Consider the following 25187-nt stretch of genomic DNA (forward strand, 5'->3'; position numbering starts at 1 on the left):
TGAAATTTTGAAATGTCTAAAAAATGGCTGAAAACAGCTTATTACAGCTTTTAGAGATGCGTCATTGTTTAGCATTTTGACAAAAGGGCCAAAAAAGACCAAAAAGTCATAATATTGCATGCTGAAAAAAATGCCTGGAAACCTAGTAGTATAGTATGGAGAAAAATCTCAAATTTTGACAAGTCCAACTAAATGGCTGAAAACAGCTTATTATAGCTTGTAGAGATGTGTCATTATACAGCATGTTGAAAAAAGGGCCCAGAGTCAAGAAATGGCCAAAAACCATATAGTACAGTATGGCCAAAAATGTCAAATTTTTGACATGTCTAATGAAAGGGCTGAAAACAACATCATGTAACTCGTAGATAGATGTCATAGTAAAAATTGTTGAAAAAAAGGCCCAAAACGTTATAATTTAGCATGTCGAACAAATGGACCAAAACCTCATTGTATGTTTTGTCGAAAAAACTCAGATTTTAACATGTCAGAAAAATGGCTCAAGAGTACATATTATAGCTTGCAGAGACACTTCATAGCATAGAATGTAGAAAAAAAAAAAGGCTGTCGCAAAACGTCAGATTTTGACATGCCAAAAAATGGCTGAAAACGATTTATTATAGCTCTTAGAGACCTGTTATAGTATAGTATGTTGACAAAAGGGCCCCAAAAAGGCCAAAAACATCATAATATAGCATGTGGAAAAAATGGCCAAAAAGTACAGTATGGCGAAAAATCTCAAATTTTGACATGTCAAAGAAATGGCTGAATATTTTAGCTTGCAGAGACACATCATAGTATAGAATGTCCAAAAAAAGGCCCAAAACACCATTATTTAGCATGTCAAAAAAATGTCGAAAACGCCACAGTATAGTATGTCGCAAAATGTCAGATTTTGACGTCAAAAAATGGCTGAAAACAACTTATTATCGCTTTCAGAGACGTGTCAATGCATAGCATTTTGACAAAAGGACATGCTGTACTGTAATTCGTCACTACAAGCTATAAGGAGCAGTTTTCCTTTTTTTCCTTTTTTGGCACTTTTTTCGACAATCTATACTATGCTGCGTCTCAACAAGCTATGATAAGCAATTTTCAGCCATTTTTTTTTATGTCAAAATTTGAGATTTTTTACCATACTGTACTATGTGGTTTTCTGCCATTTTTTTGACATGCTGTATTATAACGTTGTGGCTCTTTTTTGTCAAAAATGTCGTAAAATGGCACCAAAACATCATACTATTGTATGTCCTCAAAAATGGCACCAAAACATCGTAGTACAGTATGTTTTCAAAAATGGCTCAATGTCATCAAAATGTCATACTATTGTATGTCATCAATGGTGCCAAAATTACATAGTATAGTATATCGTCAAAAATAGAAAAATGTGACAAAACATCATAGTATAGTATGCAGTTGAAAATGGCATTAAAAATCACCAAAACGTCATAGTCCAGTATGTCCTCAAAAATGGTGCCAAAAAGTCAGTGTAATATATCGTCACCAAAACATCATAGTATAGTATGCTGTCAAAAACGCTGCCAAAATGTCATAGTATTGTACATTGTCAAAAATGAAATCAAAACGTCATAGTGTCGTATAAGTATAGTGTGTCATCAAAAATGGCACCAAAACGTCATTGTACGTCATCCAAGTTGGCACCAAATCGCCATAGTACAGTACATTGTCAAAAATGTCCCCAAAATTTCAAAGTATAGTATGTCGTCAAAAATGGCATCAAAATGTCACTCTGTGGTATATTAAAAAAAATAGCACCAAAACGTTGTAAAAGACATAGTATAGTATGTAGTCATACTATACTGTTAATCTTTTTCATTTTCCCCATATACTGTATAGTGACTTTCTTTCATTTGTATCTTATACTTTGCCAAAATTGTTTTTAGAATTTCTTCATCATTTATTATACAGTGCCAGTTTCCCCCCTTTTCTATAGATCATATACTAGGAGTGCTTTCATAACATTTTAAAGAGTATAAAAATACAAATTTTTTGCTTTAAGGGTGTCCCTTGAAGGCCACCAATCCCACCCTCTTGAACTTTGACTATGAATACCATAGAGTATCCGTGGAGACTACTTTTTGACTCGACTTGGACTTGCCTCACAGATCTGAATTAACCTGAGAGTTGTTCTGACAGACTTGAAACTTGCCCCAAAACACTTAAAAACAGCTCTAAAATTCAGTAGTCTGGTTTGGGAGCTCAACTCAGTCATCATCAGTGCATGGTTTCTCATCTCTGATCTAAATAAACATGAAGACAGAGTTGTGGACTTACAGAATTTAAAATTCAAACTACGAGTAAATGTACTCTATTACAGATGCAGGTTAAATTGGTGGTTTTCTGAACAGCACCGACATTATTTTAGTAAACAGTTTGCAGACTCAAGCGTTTGGTCTGGTGGTGTGACACATACTGGCTGTTTGTGTGTTTGTTGGCGGACAGTGAATCACATGACGAGGTCCTTGCTCAAACCAGCATGACACAGGCTCATTGTTTGGTCAGCTGCTGCCTACTGTTTCCATTCATGAAAAGTCAGCATCACTGTGGATTTATTTTAGATGATCATCCATCAATAAATAAATCCTCTTACAGAAAGTTTCTTTGTTTTATGTCCCGTATTTGTTGCCACTGGCCCGATGCAAAACAACCACTGTTTATGGATGTATGCAAAATTGCTTTATTTCCATGTTTTCCTTTTTCATACATTTGTTGTGTAATAAATAGACATGAGAAACAGGCTGATGCTTCAATCCTCTTTCCATGCCGATTCTGCACCGTTTTTTTTCTCCACACCGCAAACTTTTCATAGAATTTACAACAGAAAAAAAAAAAAAGCTTGACACAAGCTGAATTTCCTGCTACCAGCTCAACACTCACCTCATATGTTACATCTCTGAGCTGTATTCACGTAGCAAATCCCAGGGAACAAAAATATATATATATTTATATATATATATTTATATAGTATTCACAGTTACAGTATTTACACATATTAGGATTACAAAGCAAATGGGCAGAAAATGAAGACGTTTCTACAAGAAACAATCTTTCCAAAAGGAGGTGGCAACTTTTCCTGTACACAGTGGACCTTTTTCTTTAAATAAACAACCTTTAAACCCTTAGATTCCTTTAACAGATCCCTGAAAATGATTTTTAAATACTCAGTCTTTTGTTTATAGAAAAAGAGAGAAAGATGCATCTTAAAAGTGTTACCCCTGTGAAGATAAAAAAGCTTTTCTGTACAAGTATACAATATAAACATCACTGGTGAAAAAAGAACATCTCCATAATCTAACTGAATGAAAAGCAATGACTGACTTGGTCTTAAAGGAGGGGGGGGGGTTGGCTGGGAGGGGGCGTAAAGCAGAAGTGCAAGCCTCGAGTGCATTCACAAAAATCTATTTTAACTTAATGAGTCTATGAAGACAGATCAAACCTAGCAAGAGGTCACCCGGGGCGTAGAAACACTTCAGTTTCGCAGGAAACATTGAACACTGGTAGAGTTATAAAGTGTTGTAGTTGAAGACGACACAAACATGAGACGGTAGAGATGACAGAAGCCGAAAAATAATCATCTAAACACCCACGGTGGGGAGAAAATAGGCAGCATTTCTTTGCACATGCGTGTTAACAGGCGGAAAAACGAACGTCACCTGCCTGCTCAGGTGAAACAAACACGGGTACACATTCATATGGCACTTTAAATGAGGAGCATTTTTTTTTTCTTCAGCAGAAAACTTAGTTTGACAAGTGTTTTTAAATGCTGCCCGGTGGATGTAGACAGGAATTGATACAATTTTTCTTACTCTGCATGATTGAGCGGCCTTCCACGCTGTGGCCTAAAGGGGGCAGTGCACTCACACTCTCACACAAACGCACACACTCAGATATGTTGATAAACTCTCTACCACATTCACACACAAATATAGTGTCTTTGAAAAAACACAGAGGAGAAAGACGTAAACAAAACCGGAAAACGCTGGAATATCATTATACAAATTCTGTCATCTTTTTTGCATAAACCAATAGGAAGCAGCATGATCCTTTCATTAATGGCTGGTGAAAGCGGTCGTGATTTTCAAATAGCCCAGATTTTGTGGCAGGATTTAACAATTTTTTGTTGCTTAATATTTCATTTTTTCTCAGTTTGATTTACTTCCAAGAAAACTAGTGCAGAGGAGGTAGGAGCGAGAAAGCAGGGTTGCAGTCCGGTTGGAGGGCCGCGACACTCTGCAGTCATCCCATCTGCTCAGGTGCCAGAGAGGCAGTTAATTTTTTTCCTGGCGGGTTTGTGCGTCTCATCAGTGTTAGTAAGCAGCTGAACATGTGAGTCTATGTTGTTGTTTTTGTACCACGTGTGGTGTACGTAAAGCTTATGAGACAAACGTGAGGAAAAAAAGTGAAAGACTGTACAAACCGAGACTCGATGTGGAAGGAGCCATGCTGAAATACTGTCCGACATTGAAGAGGAGGAAATGCTGCACCGAGTCAAGTGTTTAAGTTCAGGGTCACTGGCAGACATAAAAAAAAATTATGCCTTTTTTCATTTCAAGAGCACCATAAATCGTAAACAATCTAGCGTTAAATATGTGAAGGGGGCCGTTAGGGACGACGTGCAGGTTTCTTTCCCTCCTCCAAAAAAATAACCTTCCCTCTTCAGTTCCTCCTCATCCGGAGTCTCAACGTGCGTGTCTGGGGAACAGGACATTTAAGGACAGCACTTTTACTCTCTGGAGAGGACTGACCTCATGTGGATGTTAATTCAGCGTTCCCCGACAGTTCTCTGCGCCACACAAACAGGGGATCTTCTCGTCCTCGATGGGGAACTTGTAATCGTACGTGATCTCCTCATTGACGTTGATGGGCTGTCTGGAGTAGATCACAATCTTCTTTTGAGACTCCACTGTGATGACCTTCGCATAACAGTTGGGCTAAAGACAGAAAACAGAATTAGAATATGTTTGCTTTAAAGCTCGTGCCTGTGTGTGTTATGCGACGCTGAAGCGTTTAGAAAAGAAAAGTTGTCTTACATTGCAACTGTGGTTGATGAAACGGGCAAAGTTGCCACACTTCGTAGCATCTATGATGGTGTCGTGGTCAACGCGGAACATGTAGCTGCTGCCGATGCCCTCCTCCTCGTAGCGCTTCTCCCGCATGTCCGCAATCACCTACAAACGGACGAAGAATTAAAAACAATAAATAATAATAATAATGATAATAATGGGCAGGCCGAAGTACTGTGACACTCAAGAGCTTTGATATAGAGTAGAAAAAGATACTATAAAAATATGGTAGAGATACTCTAAAAACAAACAAAAAAAACGTAAATTGGAACTAACTTCTAATACTTAAACCCCCTCACTCATTAACTGAACAGAGTATCTCGCCATCACTCAACATATCAACAGTTGTAGTCTTTTAAAGCAAAGGAGCTATCATGCTTGTCTGCAGGGCTGCAACTAACACTATTTTCACACTCGATTGATCTATTATTTTCTCAATTCATTGATTACTTGTTTGGTCTATAAAATGTGACAAATGTCGATTCGTGTTTCCCAAAGCCCACGATGATGTCATCAAGTGTCTAGTTTTGTCCACAACTCAAAGAAATTCAGTTTACTGTCACAGGAGTAAATAAACCAGAGATTATTCACATTTGAAAAGCTAGAATCAGAGACTTTTGACTTTTCTTGGATTTTTGTTAAGAAAGACTCTAACTCTCCATTATCAAATTACTTGGTGATTAATTTAATAGTTTACTAGTCAGTTAATTGGTTGTAGCAATTTTTTACATGCTATCATAGCAGTCCAACCAAAATTTGTGCACTGTTTTGGGTCGTGTTTCTACAGGATTTTAATAAACTACATCTTTAAACATAAAGTTTCAATGCACTTCCTAACGTCTGCATATACAAACACAGTATAATCCATCTTGAATGCAACTGCAAAAAAGTGTAAATATAAATGTAATGCAAAAAAATGCAAATTATACATTTATATTTCTGGCTAATAAACTCTGGAAGCCAGATTACTGCAAGGTGATTGATCTTTGTGTAAGTATGTAATAATTGTTTACGTACCCACAGAAAATCACTCCGAACTCTCTCTCACCTGTCTGATGTTTTGTCCCACGTACTCGATCACCATTTCATCTGCAGCGATGGGCTCCATAGCAAAGAGACCCCAGTCGTGGATGTGAGACTTGCAGAATCTGATCTTCTTCTTACGGAACTGGAAGAGCGAAGCAAAGCGTCACTTATTAGTATCAGAAAGGCTGATATTAAAGGAATACTTCAACCTACAAATAACTATTTGTACATCAATTACTCACCCTGTGTAATGTTAATTTTAAAAAGAGAACTTTGTTTTTCTCACGTCTCAAAAGTGAACAATGAATCCAAAAGTGGAGAAAATTCTTGAGGACTCATAAAGCGACCATGTTTAACAATATCTAAACTATTTCAAGAAATCTCTTTACAGACTCTCACACAACTGGAGCAGATTAGCTCTTTGCTTAGGTCTTCGCAAACAGACAGCCTTTTCTCACAGGGAACTGAACTGAAAGTGAAACTTGTCTCTGCTCTCTTCGAAGGCAGACTCCTGCTGAGTGTGAGAGCTGTTGGTCCACTGCTGCCTCAATCAGTTAGTGTGTTATTGTGTCACTTTGGTGAATCTAAATCAAATCATCACCTTTCAAACACAAAGACACACAATAACACAAACTGCTGGTAGACCAGCAGCTCCTGTATTCAGCGAGGTAAAGTCACCGTTGGTCAGTTTGACTTTGAAGAGGACATAGATACGTTTCACTCGCAGTTAAGTTTCCCGTCTGAAAGGACTCGGATTACACTGCAGGAGTGAGAGTTTTTAAACAGATTTTCGTACATAGTTTGGCTGTTGTTTAAACATGGTTGTTGCCTGTGATTTCCGTTCATTAAGAATCTTCTCTGTTTATGGATTCATTTACCTAAGGCACAAGATCAAGGTACCACTGGGACAGTAAGTGACATCCAAATGGTCCTTTGGCGGTAAAGTATTCCTTAAAAATACTATGTTTGGAGAAAATTTAGACACTTTGTAAGTACATGCAGGTGACAAAAACTCCTTTCAAATGTACAACCGTCTACTTTCAGTCAAAGACCAAAGATCACAATGACCCCTGTCTGTTTAAAAATCTTTCAAAAATTCAGGGAGAATAAAACTGCCCACTGGGGAGAAGCTGAGTTTGTTTACCTTCAGCTGGTTGAACTTCAGCAGGTCACTGTCACATGCAAACGAGGACAGCAAACGTCTCTGCTCCGACCTCCGCTCCGAGCCAGCTCTGGAAGAGGCGGGGACCTGCGCAGGGATACTCATACCCTGCAGGGAGAGGATGGAGTTAGGTGTAAACATAAATCATGCCTCTAATGTCTTTACACTTTCACAGACGTCAAGCGTCCCAGTTCGTCCTCACCTGTGTGTCGACCGGCGGCTCCTCTGACTGCAGCTTTGTGCTCTGAAGGTACTTGATTTTGTCCTTCTTGTCAATCTTGTAGTATCCCTCGCTTCGCGCACAGCCAGTTACGTGATCTCTCATGCCGTCGTCTCTTCTCTTTTTCTTCACGCCGGGTATGTTGGTAGGTGCAGGGAAGTCAAGGATAAACTGAATACAAAAAAGCGTTGGTACAAAAAACTGGGATGCCAAAACACCTCTGAAGCTTAACAGATATTCAGCAGCAGACTAAACAGTTCCTCATTTCCACCACCAGAGGGGGCTGCTATGTGACACACACTCTATAAAACAATGTATTAAAAAAGGAAATTACATCTTTTTTAGTGTTATTTAACTGGACTAATTTCTTAAAATGATTTGTGGACAACTTTGGAACTTTGTAACATGACATATATATAAAGATCAATATTATTATGGACAATATTTGGTATGAATCGGCTGATGTAAAGCAGTAAAGGATATGCGGATGGTTGACCCAGAGCGTGTCGTTGAGCCAGTCGTTGCCGTTATCCTGCTGGAGCATCTTATCATAAGTGATCTGCAGTAGCCGTATGTCTTCGTCATCTATGCCTTCGTTCCAGATGTCATACAGGATGGTCATCTCCTCAAACTCGGAGCGCGGGGTGAAGTACGGTCGGGGGGGCGAGGTGACGGGGGACAGGCTGCCCAGCAGCAGCTCCTCCCAGCCTCGCCGAGCCCTCCGCGTGGGCTTCACAACCACAGGTGCCTCTTCTTCGTAGGACAGGAAGCCGTCTTCGGCAGGCAGGACCGTCTGAGGCTTCACCTCTCCTTCCCTGAAGTCCAGGCTCGGATGGTCGGGGGACTTGGCAGATATCGTTTGCGTGGATAGATCGCCGAGATGTGCGTGGTGAGGCAGAGGCATGGACTCTGATGAGAGCTCCAAAGGGTCGTCAGTTGCAGAGACAGCTGGCGTCTTTTTGCCTTTGGGTCGTCCAGGTTTCCTCTTGGATGGGGCAGTATCTGATGGCACGGGGACGTCAACAGTGAGACAAGCAGGCAGATCTCCTGGGACACTGGCTGAATGCTCTGCTGCAGCCGACACAGCTTGGTTAGGCAGGGCACTAATGGGCGGCTCTTTAAAAACAGGTCTATCGTCCAGGCTCTCAGAGGATATTTTTCTATTAAGAGTCAATGCTGTGGGGTCAGGGAAGACAGGGGTGAAGGATAAGTCTCTTCCTGGTGTGCGGGGGACTCCAGCACTAAGGACAGGGGACTGTGAAGGGTAGGAGAAGGGACTACCGGGGATGTGAGGGGAGCTAAGCAACAGGCTGCTGCCTGTCAGCGGGGCATCACTGCCAGGTGTGATGGGAACAGTGTCCGTGCTCTGGGACTTGCCCAGACTTCGGGCACGCTCCATCAGGTCCCTGCCCGGTGTGCGGGGGATATCATCGTCTGTGGGGAGCCTAGTCCGCTGAGGGAGCTCAGGCAGGGGACCAGGAGGTGGATGAAGAAGCGAGCGACCTTCTACTGCCGGGTGAGGAGGGAGAGGGAGGTGCATTAAAGATGCAGAGACAGGTTTGGGGACAGGTGTGTTTGCATCTACGTGGGATGGGGCTAATCGACCGGGGGTGCAGGATACTTCCTCAGGCTCTGCTTTACCTTTGGCTTTTGTGTCCTGGTCGCTGTCAGGCAGGGCGCCTGTGGGAGTGGGCGGCCGAAGGTGCGCTACGTGCTCCTGAGGTTCAGACTTCACTGCAGGAATGTTTCCGTCTACACCGATGTCTCGATCTTTGACTACAAGACAAGAAAAGATATTTATTTTATTTAACATCTCACATACTGCAAAATAATAAATACTAGGGATGTCCCTGTCTGAAGGATCAGTATTGGACCAGATCAACACATTTTTTTAATTAATGGTTATGTTGAGCGTGCGCCCTGCCTGATTCTTTGTTTTCGTCCACAGTCATACAGGTTTTGTAAACAGAGAGCACAATTTGCGGCAGATATTCGGGTTTAATTGTAATGAGTAGAAACTGTTTTTTCATGTTCAACTTAAGCTGCTACACCACTTTAAGTGGAATTGATTTTTTGTTGTCCATTTCTAGTAAACTAGTTTAACTATAATGCTGTAATAAGTAGAACTGTGAGCGATTCTTATTTGTTGTGACCGGGAATGTTAAAGTTAAGCTTTATACTTCCTCTGAAGTGGAATTGTGATTATGTGACTCATTTATAGTGTTCTGTACTTTTATTACAATGCTACACTAAGTGGATCTGAGAGTGATTTCTACACATTTTAGTTTGTTTACTTTATGTTATAAAACAAAACAATGCTGCACGAAGTGGAATTGTGATAAGAGCCGTATGAAATCATTTTTAGTTTCTTCACTTTGTAAAGTATCTGATCGGGGCTCGTTATCAGCAGAAATTGCACAGATCTGAGCAGAATGGTACAGCAGAAACTCACGCGGGATGCTTTTGGGTGATGGCGGCTTCCGGTCCTCCGTCACCTCCTCTGCAGGACTAGGAGGTCTGCGTTTGAGCTTGCTGCTCAGCTCCTCCTTATCCTCTGGGACTGGTCCGGCAGGAGGGCTGGGTGGCTTGGTCTCTATCTGCCCCTCTTCTTCATCAGAAGATGAACTTGATGAGGATGAAGAGGACGAGGAGGTCTCGGCGGCTTTGCCCTCAGCGTCTACATCGTGTGACACCCCCTCTTCGTCGTCATCCTCCTCATCCCCTTCCTCTTCCGAACTCATCTCGTACTCAGAGGAGTCTGCGCTTTCTGCTGAGGAGTCTGAGCTGCTCTTGGAGGACACTGAACTCTCAGCTTCTGCAACAAAGGAAAGGAAATTATTAATTACAGGAAAGAAAACAAAAAAAAAAAACTTATGCTGTTTGATATTTAACGTACCGTCATCAGAGGAATCTGAGGAAGCGCTCTCGCTGGATGAGTCTTCATCATCACCCTCGTCATCATCACTCCCCTAGGAAATGATTACGGATCATAAAAATGTTTAGAAAATGCGCAAAAATATTCAAAGAACGCTATACAAACAATCCACAAGCTACGCGATCGATGGTCATTTTTGCGAGAGCTTACTTTGCCTGACGACAGCCTGTCTGTAGCCTCCGTTTCATCAGGCTCCTCCTCCCTGTCGGACAACGACTCCTCCTCCTTTCCGGAGGTGTCAACTTCCTCCTCTCCCTCGCTGTCCAATTCAAGAGGCCTTGAGTGCCGTCGCTTTGCAGTCGCACTGTCGGCATCCATTTTGGAATCGTCGGACGGGAGCTCGGCTGGGTCTCGGTCCCGGTCTGACAGAAATAGACCACCAGATCAATTTCATAACACCAGGAAGAAGAGAAAGTGTAGATGTGCACACCAAAGAGATTTACCTTCATCCTCCAGCTCATCATCCACTGGAGTGGAGGGTCGCGCTCGTTTGTTGTCCCCTGCTGCTGCAGCTTCGGGCTTCCTTTTCACCTGTAAACAACATGCGACCATTAAACAAGCAGCGCACCTGGTCACGAAAAAACGAACAAACTGCCTCCTTGCCCATGTGTCATAAAAGACACATCTCGGGACGTACCTTGAAGGAGGGCAGGCGGATAGCTCCTCGTAAACCGATACCCAGGCCCATACCCTCGTAGCCCAGTCCCTCGCCCTTGTTCCAGTTCTCCAGCAGACTTGAACCCATTGTCTCTTTGGGTTTGGGTCTTTCTTCTTCCTTCCCCTCCGCACCCTTCACTGGAGTCAAAGAGGCCTGAGGAAAACAGAACATGATTTTTAATCCCGGGTTAAACTTTGTTATCTTTGTTATCTACTGCTGCAGACAGAAACGCAGATATGTGTTATTTTCATAATCTGTTATCGATTGATTCTTTTCCCAATTAATCGTAAAAGATAAGTTGTTAACTTTCTTGTTTTGGTCTGATCAACAATCCAAAAGTGTTCAGTTTTATAACCAATACATCAAACAACGAGAGGAAACAAAGACTGCTATTTGAGAATCTGGAAGCAGTGAATATTTGGCATCTTACCTTGATCAATGAGTTTAACAATTAATTGATAATCCAAGCTGCTGTTTCATTTACTGAATGATGTTTAATAATGTCTCATCACAGCAACACAACTACCATCTGTTTACAGTATCACCTTTTTTATTTCATTTTTTTTAAACTATCAGCTTACTTTTTATGGCATTTGTCAAAATAATATTTAATAAAAATGGAAGATTCTTATGGATGTAGATAGGACAAAGAGATGCATTAGCTAAAACTACCTAGGGACGCTGTTTTCATAATTATTTTTTAATAACCTGCAAAAGGCATGATTCTTCGATTGATGCTTATAATGAACATTTGTGCTGCAATGCAAACTGAATGAGTTGTTCTTGATGCTGCTATGGTTTGTGGCTTCTTTATTAAGTACTATAATATCAACTCTATTAGACTGTTTTGCCAATATATTAAAAGGAAGTTAAAACAAGTAAGCTTTTTTCCCAGTCATACTGTGCATATCTGGAAAATGAGACATTACAATATTTTTGACTAAATACCTCAATATTGTCATATAGTTGTGTTGACTTTTGGTGCTTTCATAAAATATTTTTTAAAAATCTGATTTTGACAGTACATCTAGAACAGTCTGATAAGTTCAGAAATACATCACTTTACTGTAATGCAGCCTTTAAACCTGAAAAAAATGATAAATAAAACACAGGAAAAGACAGCTCTTAAGACATTATGATATCCAAAATCTAAAATGATTTCTAAATGTGGCGAATCACCAGAGGTCTGATAGCTCATGATACTTATGTCACTATATAGTATTATTGAATTGTTTTTTTTATTAAAAAGTTCTGCAATTTGCCAAGTTCTGTGATTACATATATAGCAGTGTACTGCAATTTATTACCTTTTCTCAACTGTAAATTCTTTTGTCAACATCTGGTTTTATCTAATTATATACAGTTTTCAGTCCCTTCATTTTAATTGTAGCAACATGTATCTGGTGGACTGAAAAAGCAGTTGACTTTATTATTATTACCAAACATTTGTTTGTAATTGCAACATAAATGAATAAATAAATACAAAATTGAAACTCAAAATATACTATACAGTATTGATTTCTTCTGCCAACCCTGATATATAGTCTCATATCATGATATTGATTTAATGTTGATGTTAGGGGTGGGTGATATGGCCCTAAAATATTGTTATGATGTTTCAGGGTATTTTTGCAATAACAATATTCCTGATGATATTCAAAAATACTGAAGAAAATATTTATCAATATATTAATTAATTAATTAATGTTTAATATTTATTCATTTATTTTCAAAAACAGAACAATTATGAGCAATATAGTATATGTATGTCAGCATAACCGTGACAGTTTGCCTTCAAACATTCAGTAAAAACTAAACAAAAATGATTTTTCATTTTTAGCTTGCAAACAATGTCAGTAACTCAGAGTGAGGTTCAGATTCTGTATAAAATATAATAGTACACAAAATCAACGATGCCACTGAATCCACTCCACTGAAGACGCTTATTGTAACTTTAGCCACTGTGGAGTCGGTGGCAGTTTTGCTTTCAGCTGTGCTATAAACAGTCTGACGTCATTATGTCAACAAGTCAAGCAATTGACAATAGCATTTTTTTCTTTCATGATATTAAAAATGAAACCAGTATTATCACGAACAATATGATATGGTATATCTCTAATGATATATTGGCCAACACTAGTAGATAAAAGCTCTCTTTGCTTCTGTAGGTAACCCTGTATTTGTATTTTGGAAGGTAAAATGAATGACTTACCTTTGCTGAGCGTTCCTTCTTTTCCCACCAGTCATCAAAGGCTCTAAAAGCCACCACCTCCACCATTTTGCGGTTGAGGTCCCTCTTCATGATGGCCTTTAGCTCCTTGACAATGACCAGCAGCACACCCTCAACAGTGGCCTTATGGGGATCCTCCTTTTTAGTCTCATATCCAGGAGGAGGAACAGTAGGGTTGAACTTTGGTATACTGGGATGCTGCCATTGTTGTCCAGGTGCTGCTGCGCCGCTAGCAGGCGTAGCACCCATAGACAGTGGTGGGTAGGGTCCCCCAAAAGGCCCAGATGCACCACCATCCATAAAATGTGGATAAGGATACGGTCCTCGAGTCTGAGCCATGCGACTCAGCATCTGCTGCTGCATCTGGAAGGACATGGGAACAGTGCTCCACTGTTCCCACCGCAAGCAGTTCATTAGCTCCATTTGCACCAGTGGCATCATGCTATGGGGGTAGGGACCCATGGGTGGCAGCATGTGGTGAGGCACTCCGGGATGAGTGGCCAGGTGAGGGTGTCCCGGGATGGCAGAGTGAGGGGGCAGGTGATGATGTGAGATTGGGAAGCCGGCCTGGTGCGGGAGAGGAGGGAAGCCAGGAGGAGGGATGGCAATGGTCTGCATCGGGGACACCGCAGAGTTTATGACAATGCCTTTGCTACAGTCTCCACTGGTGATCGGAGTTCCAGGCATCTCATCGTCAGAGATTTCCATGTCTTCTCCGGACGACTGTTGACCCTGTGTGGAAAGGGACAGCCTGTCAGGACTCTGCAAGGTCAACAACTGTTTTTCACAAGTTACACAAGTAAAATCAACTGTTTTTTTCTTCTTCATGACAACTGAGCAAACACCATTGTTTTATGAAGACCTTGGGATAAGATCTGAAAGCTCAGAAAAAGGGTAGCTAGTGGACCTTGAGTTAGGATTGTTTTGCCAACCTACCGCTTTAGCTTTAATCAGTGTTGTGGTCATGGCCACCTTGACTGAAACAAACTCATGACCAAGACCAAAGTGTTTCAAGCAGAGACAAGATCAAGACTTGGAGGGGTTGACTCCATGTCAAGACCAAGACCAAGACAGCGTGAAACTGAGTCAAGGAAAAGACCAGACCAGAGCAAGCCCCGTTCTGCATGACATACTTACAATAAAAAGCAGAACATGCCATAAACACTCCTGAAATTGAGCTGAAAGACTTTCATTCCCATAAAAACACCCACAGAAAACAATGAGGTTTCCTCTTCATTCACCTATTTTATTGCTTTATTGTCTATTTGTGTGTATGAGTAAGTGTGCTGTGAGAAATGTCTCAATAAAATACTCAAAAGGGATAAGGCAGGTGAAATCTATTTGTAGGGATTTTCCTTTGTTTTCTGTGAGTAAACAAATACAAACTAACAACGAGGAGCTTAAATCAGCGTAACCATCTTTATTCCAGGCTTCCTACAGCTTGAGGCAAGTTAGATTTTTAAAAAATCAAGACAGTTTTAAATGCCTCCCAGAGTGAAATTTAGACAAATTCTTCAAAGACAAAATCTGAAGAGTTACTTTGGGTTAGGGATAATTTCGCCCAACTGCTAATTGAGACGAGGGTAGACCAGAACTTAGAAATACTTGACATCTATTGGCCGATTTTTGTGGTTATTTTGTATTCCTCCAATGCTTTGAATCCCTATTGTGTTAAGTTTGAAAAAAATACACTGACCCTCGCATGCATCGCCATGCTGTAAAATCTTGGTTAAAAAGATAATCGTTGAATTTGGACTTTGCAGTGGATCCTACGCTCTGAGCATCCAGGGAAACAAAATGAGTGTTTTTGCTTTTTTTTCTGTTCTATTTCTATTCTGACCTGTGTGCCGTTAATGTGAGAGGGATTTGGTCAATTATTTAAAAAAAAAAAAAAGTGATCTATTATTTTGAGATTTTAAAATGTCAACATCAGGAAACAAATTATAATCCTACTTTAAGACTTTTCAAAGACTGGTTTAAGAGACTGTAATGCCAATTAAGGCCTAATTATTAGATTAATGCATTTTTTTATAGTTCTGCGGGTACCCTATCTTCAATGCACCTTTTTTGCACACACAATGGGACTGGGTAAAGATGTTGCTAAAATGTTGTTACAGTGTTACTTTATGTTGCTTATTTTCTGGTCACTTGCTTGTTTACTTTTCTTGATTGCATGACTTCTGGCTTATTACGGTGAGATTATACGCCCCCTAGTGCTTTTACTAAATCTCACCTGCAAAACTTGTTATGTTGTTGTTCTATTTCTTCTGTTTTGTGCAAAAAAAACTTAAATGCGGTCAAGTCTGAGACGAGACATTCAAAGAGTGGTCTCAAGACCAACACTGGCTTTAATATTAATTACGGGTATTGTTTGACATTTTTCAATACTGATTCTGACACAATATCTGAGGTTTCGTTTTTTTTAATAATGAATCTCTGATCAAAGAATAAGTAAACAACACTTTTATTCAGTACCAGTGTTGAAGGCGGACTACGGACACATGTTGGTCAGTACCAAAAAGCACTGAGGTTTTATTATTTAAATGCTGATCTGAGTTCAAAGTTTAGTATTCACGCTAGCAAAATCAAACACAGCTGACCCATGTAATTGGTCAGCAGGTATCCAAACAGAGATGTTTGTTTTAGGCATCAGACTGTTCTCTCCTAAACCCATAATGGATAATGTGTGTGCAAAGATTGCACCATCAAATGCATAAAGACTGAATACGCTTCCCTGCTGTTTATCATCCTAAAGGATTTCTTACAACTGCTGAAGGAGTGAAACTAAGGAGAGTAAACGCAGCATGGGAGTGGTGTCTTTATCCAAATGACCTGTTTGCAGTGCTTGCTTTGTGATAACTGGAAATGTGAGACAGGAGACACTGCAGCCAATCCTGACTGTCAGGCTCAGCAAAACCAGGAAGTATGCTGTTGAATGGGGCTAACTGCCAAACTGTGTTTTCCTCCGCGTGAGCGTGTGGTGAGTGTTAGAAAGAGGAAACAAGAGTGTTCAATTCCCCAACAGCAGAGCGGCTCTTATTTCTCCTTTCAAAGCAAAGTGCAAAGCATAGAAATACAACATCACAGGCCAGATGGTGTTACTATGACTTCAAACGAGGCGATCAACTTCATGTGAATGTGAAGGTATTTGTAAGGCTGTGAATTCTGTCTAAAGGTTTTTGTTGATAGCTTATGTCAACTGTTTTATTTGTGTTTACAAGAAATTTGACATCTTTTCTTCACATATTCACTGAGCTAACAATTACACTTTTTGTACGGGTGCAGCAATGCTACTCGCTTAGTCGTTTGAATTTGTTCTTTGCACAAGAATAAACAGCAGAGCAGCGATCAACTGACAGCCTATACACCATTTTTGTGATGCCTTCAGGCATAGATTGCTGCAAGATTGGTACTTCCTTTACAAGGCAGAATTATACAAAAGGGAAAGTTTACTACTATCAACATGCTCTGAAACTAGACTCACTTCCTGTGTCCTCAGCTTAGCTATCAAAGCTCCAAGTAAACATCAGCAGCGTGCTGCTATCATCTAATCAAGACTATCAACACAAGCTCATTTTAGCTATACTTGGAGCCATGGGGTGCTAATGCTTAACCCATGGAAAACTGCAGGTTATTATTTTCCAAATTAACATAAGTTTCATGCAAACAAAAAAAAAAAAACTGTCTTACCGTGTCCATTTTATCCGTGGGAGTGTGGCCTCGAAAATGTCCATCTTTGAGGTCACTGTTGCTCATCTTTTCCTGCACAGGAGAAGTGGGTCTCTTGATCAGTGAGGCAGTTCCGGGAATTGGCTCTTCATCTTCCGAGTCTGGCAGTGGGGTCGGACTGATGTCCTCCAAGCCTGTGCTAGAGGGACGGGAGTTTTGTTGGCCGCCTTGGGAGCCACTCGTGTAAGGGGGGATTGGGGATAACTGGGAGGACGAGGAGGAAATTGGACTTCCCTCCATTCGCACCTCAGTGTCCGAGTCTCGCTCCTCCAGGAACGGCAGCGGTTTTGTCCTTTTCTCCTTGAGGAGCATCTCGATGCGGGAATCCAGGCTATTGCGCTCTGGATCGAGCGTGGGGGAGCCAGGTGAGGGGCAGTGCTCTGGGGTTTGAGGAGGAGGGGTGGTCGGATGGGGGACGGGCTCCGGTGGGGGCTCGGGGATCGGTGGAGTTTCCGGTCTCTCCTTGACTGGCAAAAAGTCAGTGGCAGCTGCGAGAGGCGGCTGCGGTGGTCGGAGGTACTCACCCTCCCTTTGGGCTGGGTGATGGAAAGCAGGATCTGATGGGGGGAATGCAGGGGGCAAAGGTGCCTGGTAGGGTGAAAAGGCGGACTTGAAGTTGGGCGTAGCCGGGGGCGGCGCTGTGTAGCTGAAGGAGGGGGTGGAGGGAGGAGGTTCGGGTGGGGTGAGTTGGTGCTGTTTGAAGGGAGCCTGTTCAGACGTCGTACTTCGGTACATGTTGCTGCGGTACTGTGGCCTCTCCGGTCTGCGGTTGTACGCATCCTGGAACTTACTTTCGTGTCTGCGAGATTTGTAACCTCCAGAGCTCTCGGCGCGGCTAGACTGGTACGCCGGCGTGGACTGCCGACTGGAGAAATTGGAGTCTTGCGAGAAGGGCGTACCCGTCTGCCGTGGGGTATGAGGGGTGCCCTGGGACTGGGGTGTGTCTTGCCTTAGGCTGGAGTAGCCCGTCTCCAGGGACAGAGGAGTTGTGGAGCTGCTGGGTGGCAATGTTCCTCCAACAGCTGACATGCTGCTCTCCGACAACCTGCGGATGGGCTCGCAGGCCTTAGAGGAGACAAACAGGATGGTGATGAATCAAGGTATCGCAGGAAAACACTCACACCACTAAAACCTAGATAAAAAATCAAATATGTCTTCAGGTTGTAACTTAGAATCTACTATATATCAATGCAATTATGAAAAATGTTTGATTTTCGCCAACTTACACACAGAAAACACCTGCACCTACACCTAAAAAAGCAACTAGTGGATGAGTGTTTCTAGGCACAATGCCACGGGGGATCTCGTGCTACGAGGCCAAAGTGCACATTTCAGTGGCTTTGTGATTTCAGTGCACAGGCAAGGGTCTGTATAACATTTCCTCTGCTCTACTCCACCACCTGCTGCACTGATAACACGGATTAGAGATAAGGACGTCAGCTTAGATTGGTAAATAATTTCTACAAAGTAACACCGCAATTCGGAAAACTCCAGACTGACCTTGGAAAAAACAGCAGACACTGTACTTAACTATATTATTATCAGTTAAGGGAGCAATTTCTACATTTCTACTCATTAACAAATAAAATCTCTGCATATTTTTGGAGGAGCTCTTACCAGCAAGGCTTCTGCCAGGCTACGAGGGGAGACTTCTCTGGCCTCCTCTCCACCGACAGGCAGGGTCTGCGGAGTGTAGCTGCCATTCATCAGGAGCTGGAAGTACCGAAGGCGATTCTCACCTGCAGAACAGTAAACATGTGTGGGTCTGATGCCAAGTCTTTAAAGCAGGCTTAATGCTAGCAGGCTTTATCAAAACTACTCTGGCATTCTAACTAAATCCAAACATTTGTAAATAAAACTATGCAGTGTGCCTTTTGAGCGCATACTTCCCAATAATTTACAGTGGGAGCATTACAAACTAATATCATATAGTGTTTATGCCTGCCCATTTGTGAAAAGCAAACTGCAAAACTCAAAGCAATATATACTGTTAATGTACATATGGTAATCTTAAAAATTATTTTGCAGTACAGCTGGGGGATGGAGAGAAAATCCAATATCACAATATCGTTAAGCAAATATCTCAAAATCAAGATTGTAGTGTTGACTATTAGTGCTTTCGCAACATGTTTAAACAATGAAAGTCTGAATAAATAATCCTCAGTATCATGGAAATGATGACTAAATGGTAAGTGAACTGGTAAGTTCAGAAAATTACATCACATTACATCCAAAATCTAAGACAATATCTAGTCTGATATCACAATATCGAAATACTATTGTCCTGCCCTAATGTGTAATACATACAGTCGATGTTATAATGGCTCAAACATTTCTTTAAGAGATTTAACATATCCTACACAAAATGCAATAGTTGTTAACTTTAAGGCTTATTAAGAACGATCAATTTATTTATTAGAAATGTTGAGATTTGTCGGAATAATTCAAGAGAATAGCACCGGTGTAGCCAGTAAAAACTGTACACATTGCAATCAAAACATCAACAGCAATCACTATTTTGCTTGTTAAATAAATACAAATTACAAGTCAAATAATACATACTTGACATTGAATCATAGTTGCTGTGAGGCATTAGTCAGAAGCAACAGTGGAGACGTTCAGTCTTAACAAATTAACAAAAACTTCAGTGATTTCACTTAAATATGACTCAACAGAGACAAGGCAAAGGGGGAGAGGACTCTGACAGATTGGTCTGTGTTTGTTTACAGGTCTGAAATTATGCACAGAGGGAGTACACAGCACCCTCAGCTCGGGGCTTGTGGGAGTACACTTACATTCAATGAAATTCAATTACCCTACGTTACCAGGCAACACACGTAAATTTACACACGTGACTGCCGTCCTCCCAATAATTCAAAACAAGGCAACATTTTACTAGTGTAAAAACTCGTGCATGTTTTGCTCGTGCAGCGGGCTCGATCGTGCATAAATGTAGGTTACGCGTCTTCTCCTCGAATGACTGAATCACTGTTTACCTTTCGGGTCCAGCTCCACGTGGATGAAGTTTCCCATAACAGACGTCTTGTGCAGCGACTGCACGGCCACTTTGGCGGCTTTCACCGTCTCAAAAACAACTTTGGCTATTCCCAGGTGCTTTTTGTTCTTCGGATTGTACAAGATCTCCACTTGCTCGATTTCTCCGAATTTTTTGCACATGTCGGTAAGAAATCCTTCTCTGATGTTGTCGTTCAGCCTGGCGAATGTCACCTCCTTTGGAGGCACGGGGCCGATATAACACTCGTCGATCTGGGAGAAGAAGAGGTAATGTTAGAGGTGCTTTCGGGAAGTTTCTGACAGCTGAGATAAGTACAATACGCGTGCAAATCCAGTCAGCCATCTGCAAGTATTAGAGTAATGCATGGTGTTTTCATTTTAACACTCGACACCCCAAAGATGAGTGAAGGAGATGTATCTGCAACTTTTATTTCCACAAGGAAAGAGCCGAATCCTTTTTATCAGAGGAGACTCCCTAAATTTCGGCAGGTCAGATAGGATCAAGATGAATTCATGTATCATAGGCAAACATTCACAACATTCTGAACTACAAAATTAAATAAGTCTGCAGGATGCAACTTTGAAAGTACTGTATATTAATGCAGTCATGACATGCACCTGCACCTTTAAAGCAACTAGTGGATGAGAGTATCCAGAAACAACGCCATGGAGGATGAGAATGAGAGGAGTTCATGGTTGAGGTGCTTTCGGGTTAATGATGCACCGTGTGGGGTCATTTCTTACAGCTGAGATAAGAATTACAGTGCCAGAGCGGTTACAATGAACATGCAAATCCAGTCTGCAAGTGTCAGAGCAATGCATGATATTTTGGATATAACACCCGACATCCCAAAGATGAATGAAGGGGGTGTGTCTGCAACTTCTGACAGCCCCCCTATTCCACAAGAGAGAAGCTGCCATCTTCACTGTTTGGATATTTACCTTAAATTTCGGCACCGGTAGGTCGGTTTCTTTGTACTTAGTCCAAAGACGACCGATCCTCGGATCTCGGACGATTTCCACCGGTGGTATCCCGGGATTCTGTAGGAGAGGAGAGAGGGGGTGGGGAGGGGGCGGAGGAGGAGGAGGGGGGACACAACACTGTTATCCATCCCAGTCACAGCTCCACATGGAACTTGTTGCAAAGTAGTTTAACAAAATTAAAATGAGCACATCCGACACAAGATGCTGGAACATGCCCGGCCACGACAACACAGCCACATTGTAACCTATCATGGAGGTCGGCTACTCGGTTACTATTGTAGCCGTTTGGTCGCCGCGTCAAAGGCGGTCCACTCACGGGCATGCTGAAAGTCTGCCCATCGTAGCGATACAGTTTGTGCGATCCCTTCTTCAACGCTGGGTCGATGATCAACTTGTAACTTCTCCAGTGGTGACTCCGCTTCTCCGCCGAGCCGCATACGGGATGACTGTCCATGCCGTTCGCCAAACCTGAAACGACAGGCAGCGACAAGGAGAGAGGAGCTATCGTGAGGCAACGCTAAACACGGTCCCGTTACCAACCCCCCGACACTTTAAAACAGCCAGACGTTACAAATGCATGACTTTAGTGGTGGTGGGTAACCCAAAGTGAGAGCGAAAACGGGATCTATAGCGTATATCCCAGTTACGGAAAACAGGCATTAGGAGGGCTGGAGAAAGAGGGGAAAAAAAGCTTACTTGAACTCTGCTTTCTGCCATGGTCTTCGTTCAATCTGTTTTTCTCCCCCGGCTTGGACATGGTTCGTCCGATCGAGAGATTTTTCTTGAATTGATGAATAGACGAAATCGCTCTCCTTTCGCCGCTTACATTACATGATTTAGCTTGAAGAATACTGCCTCCTTTTCGGCGAGAGCCAACACATATTGTGTGCCTCTGGTCTGTAGCTTCTGTCTCTCCCACAATACACCGCTAGGCTTGCCCACCTCCGCTGCTAGCCGCACTTTCGTTACAAACTTATTTATTCACTGCTGAATTGGTAACGCCATTTCCTTTTATAATTGTATTCTATTTTTTAAAATATTCACACAGGCACGTTTGTGCGTCTGTATTTGATCACTATCGACATCGTAACAGCTCTTTTTTTAAACCCTTAAATCGTTTTTTTGTGTGGAATCTGCCGGCTGCATTTACCCAAATGGCAAACACAAGATAGACACAGGGGGCAATATTTTGTTAACTGTCACCAAAGGATAATAAATCTGTGTTGCCCGCAGGTTTTTGTGCACAAATCCACACTAGTCGGCTCGTGTTTGAAAAACAAACTCCGCTGTCGTGAAGCTAGTTGTTGTGACTGAACGCGAAGTGTCTTAACAGCGGATTATACGGCGAAACTTGGCTGATAATACGCTTAATGCAACAACCAGGCGAACGTTTATAACCGTTGGAATGCGGCCGTTTGTTGCATCTCTGTCGGTCAGTTAGTCAACAAACTAAAGTGCCAAACCGGATAGTTAGTCCGCATTTTAAGTGTTAGACAACCGCGGAGCTTTTAACTACAAAATCTCGTAGCCGTTTTTATTTCGTTGATGTTAATTATATGTGCGTACATTGTCGATTAAAGTGGATTTTGCTTGACATTGCCTGGTGTTTTGCAGTGCTCGGGCAATTGGCTGGTTAACAGCGGCAGCTCGGCGGGCCAATCAGAGCGCAGCAGCAGAGGAGCTGTCTGCTATTAGAGGCACGGCTCAGAAGTCCTTCAACAGAGAGCAGAGAGAGGGGGCCGAGCGCTCTCGGCAGCCATTTTCCTAAAACAGGACTCAATGGCCTATATGGGTTTCCTTTGTTCCAAAAGGGATCTTACACTTGATTTCCTCATCTCTCACGGACTATGATAAAACTATGATTCCTCCTTTTAAAGGATTGAGAAGAAGGAAGAGAATGTACTGGATGTAATACCCTGTGACATCTTGAGCCTTTTTTCCTCTGCTTGGAATCCATCTTTGTCTTAACTAGGTCACGGCACACCCATATAATAGTATTTATATTTCTTAAGTGAAAAGAAAACAAATGTTGTGAATAAACAGCTGTATGATTTTGGAGATGTTAAATTAAGGGGGGAGGGGGACACAGTTGAAGTGACAAAGTGTAATGACTTATTGTTGGCATTGCACTTATGGCCTTGTAGGATATGAGTAGCAATGAGTAAGTTAAACTCTTTTATAATAATTTTGATAGTGATGTAAAATAGTAATTTGAGGCATGCAGTTACTGTTATTAAAAAGTGTTTTCTGTCAATTTGTCTATTGAGCTATTATCAATTTGATCACAGAAATTTCTGTCAACTTTATTTACTGTGTTCACTGGCATGCTTATATATTATATACAGCCTATACAGTCCAGGTTATATATGCCACTGCTGCTCAAGTGACAGAAAGCAGGCCATGGATAACTAATGGCCTTTACAAAATACTTTATTATGCTGCCTGCATTATTTTTTTTGACTGTTGATTGATAACCTACTTGCTTTGATTAATGACTTTTAAACACTTTCCTCTCACAACAGCAACGCTTTACACCCTGGTGGCTTGTGTTGTACCTTACCTACAACTGTGGAGACAACTTCAAGCACGATTAGGTTTGTGCTGTCCAATTGCCATTTAAGAAATGCGTCCAAAGTGTAATCGTCCGGCTTGACCTTGCTTCAAGGGCATATTTAAATGTCGCAAGAAGCCAACTCTGATAGCCTTTTTTTTTTTTTTAAACACAGTTTCTACAACGTTAAAAAAAAAAAAAGACTGCCAAGAGGAAACAGATGGAGGGAAAACTCTTATGGTGAAAATATTTACCTCAGCACTTTGGTGAAATGCAGTTAACAGGCCCAAATGCAGGGGCAGGAGGAATGTTTTCAGCTCCATGTTCGGATCCTCTAATAATGGCATTATTAAGGGGTGGGATAGCGTCTCCTGCAAAGAAAGGAATCCATTAGCACGAAAGATAGAGCTCTTTTGAAAAAGTTTTTTTTTTCTTTTGATCAGTGCTAGGCATTGCCTCTCTGCCAGCGAATATGCATCTTCAAGCATCATCTGTGTGGGCAATATGCAAACCATCTCCTCTCTCTCCTTGAAGACAGGATTGCAGTCAAGTATAACCTCGACATTTCTAACTGAGCTACATCATATAAACCACAAGGAAATGTTGTTTTGAAAGGTAATGGATTTTGAGCTATTTCACTTGATATGCCAGTTTATTTGTCTACGTGTATACTTGTTTAATAGAGGACAGACAACATGAACATTAATTAATTGTTAAAACGTTATCAGCAAAACTATATTGGCTTTTGTTAAATTTAACTGCATATATTTTTTTTTTATTGATATTGCAAACTTACAGTTAGGATTCAAAATCCAAGTCTTAAACGAGCAAAAAAGATCTTATAGGGAGAAATCTTGTAAAATTTTACTGCTTTCCTTTGTCCAAAGAGACGTTTTAGTGATAGACTACACTTGCTCAATGGTTTCTCTGCTGTTCTCTTGTCTCAAAATGGCTTCTTTGCAGACAAAGGAGAGCACCGTGCTGTAAAATGTTGCTGCGCCATAACTGGGAGAGGCTCGGTGAGAGAGAGAGAAAGACTCGTTTTCGGGGACATTTTCTCGGTGATACAACAGGAAATATTAACACCTACCGACACATGGGTGGATTTTACTCTTTTAACAAGAATAAAACAGAAGAAAACAAGTGCGTGAAAGGAAGGAAACGATAATAAATGGCGAGTTCAAGCTGTCGGTTGCTGGGCTGACTCGCCCTGGCAACAGCAGTAATTCGAGAACTCTGGACGGTTGCCATGAGAGCTCGAGCGTTCTTGTTGCAACCCCCACACTACCATATAAGGTCATCAGGAATCCTCTGCAGCAGCCCTGTTGTTCTGTTCATGGGTGAAAATAACACTGGGGGTGCTTCGGGCTTCCGCGCGTGCTCTCTGGCTCGAGACAAAGAACGGCGGATCACTTGCACTCTTGTGTGCTTCAGATAAGATAAAAACTACCAAGATTCGGTTATATATTTTGTTCCGTTGGTGAGTTAAAAATAGAGCTGGCGGTGGTGTTATTTTGCGTTCAGGTTGGTCACTATAGTGCCAGCAACACTCCTTTTTTTTCCTTATGTGAGCATTTTTGTTATGAGAGCACACAA

At 41.6% G+C, this 25187-nt stretch overlaps 1 protein-coding gene across 3 annotated transcripts; it reads right to left on the reverse strand.

The window, feature by feature from the left end:
- Positions 1-2671: 2671 nt before the first annotated feature.
- Positions 2672-24834, reverse strand: setd1ba (SET domain containing 1B, histone lysine methyltransferase a). 3 transcript variants are annotated; one of them, XM_088071226.1, is made up of 19 exons: positions 24388-24834; positions 23846-23962; positions 21357-21508; positions 20999-21097; positions 20038-20308; positions 18659-18780; positions 17003-18106; positions 13295-14044; positions 11062-11235; positions 10868-10955; positions 10575-10786; positions 10386-10458; positions 9942-10304; positions 7973-9265; positions 7472-7638; positions 7252-7377; positions 6130-6249; positions 5049-5186; positions 2672-4949 (listed from the first exon to the last, which is right to left on the reverse strand). In XM_088071226.1, the coding sequence occupies exons 3-19, from the start codon at positions 21492-21494 to the stop codon at positions 4776-4778; spliced, it is 5412 nt and encodes a 1803-aa protein (XP_087927352.1). In that variant the 5' UTR covers positions 21495-21508; positions 23846-23962; positions 24388-24834; the 3' UTR covers positions 2672-4775. The 3 variants fall into 3 exon arrangements, with proteins under 3 accessions (XP_087927352.1, XP_087927353.1, XP_042364660.2); XM_088071227.1 differs by lacking the exons at positions 23846-23962; positions 24388-24834 and adding an exon at positions 21737-22499 and having other exon boundaries at positions 7973-8491; positions 9131-9265; XM_042508726.2 differs by lacking the exons at positions 23846-23962; positions 24388-24834 and adding an exon at positions 21737-22499.
- Between the last annotated feature and the right edge of the window lie 353 nt (positions 24835-25187).

This window comes from Plectropomus leopardus, chromosome 20 (genome assembly GCF_026936395.1).
Source record: "Plectropomus leopardus strain MGB_pleo_1.0 chromosome 20, ASM2693639v1, whole genome shotgun sequence".
Classification (NCBI taxonomy): domain Eukaryota; kingdom Metazoa; phylum Chordata; class Actinopteri; order Perciformes; family Serranidae; genus Plectropomus; species Plectropomus leopardus.

Bases quoted from the DNA above. Each gene is read 5' to 3' on its own strand.
- setd1ba (XM_042508726.2), bottom strand. From the start codon at position 21,797: ATGTCCAAGCCGGGGGAGAAAAACAGATTGAACGAAGACCATGGCAGA. The intron at 11,236-13,294 runs GTAAGTCATTCA...TGTTTTCCTCAG, and splicing joins AGAAGGAACGCTCAGCAAAG to GCCTCTTTGACTCCAGTGAA. The intron at 4,950-5,048 runs GTAAGACAACTT...TTCTGTCTTTAG, and splicing joins TCATCAACCACAGTTGCAAT to CCCAACTGTTATGCGAAGGT.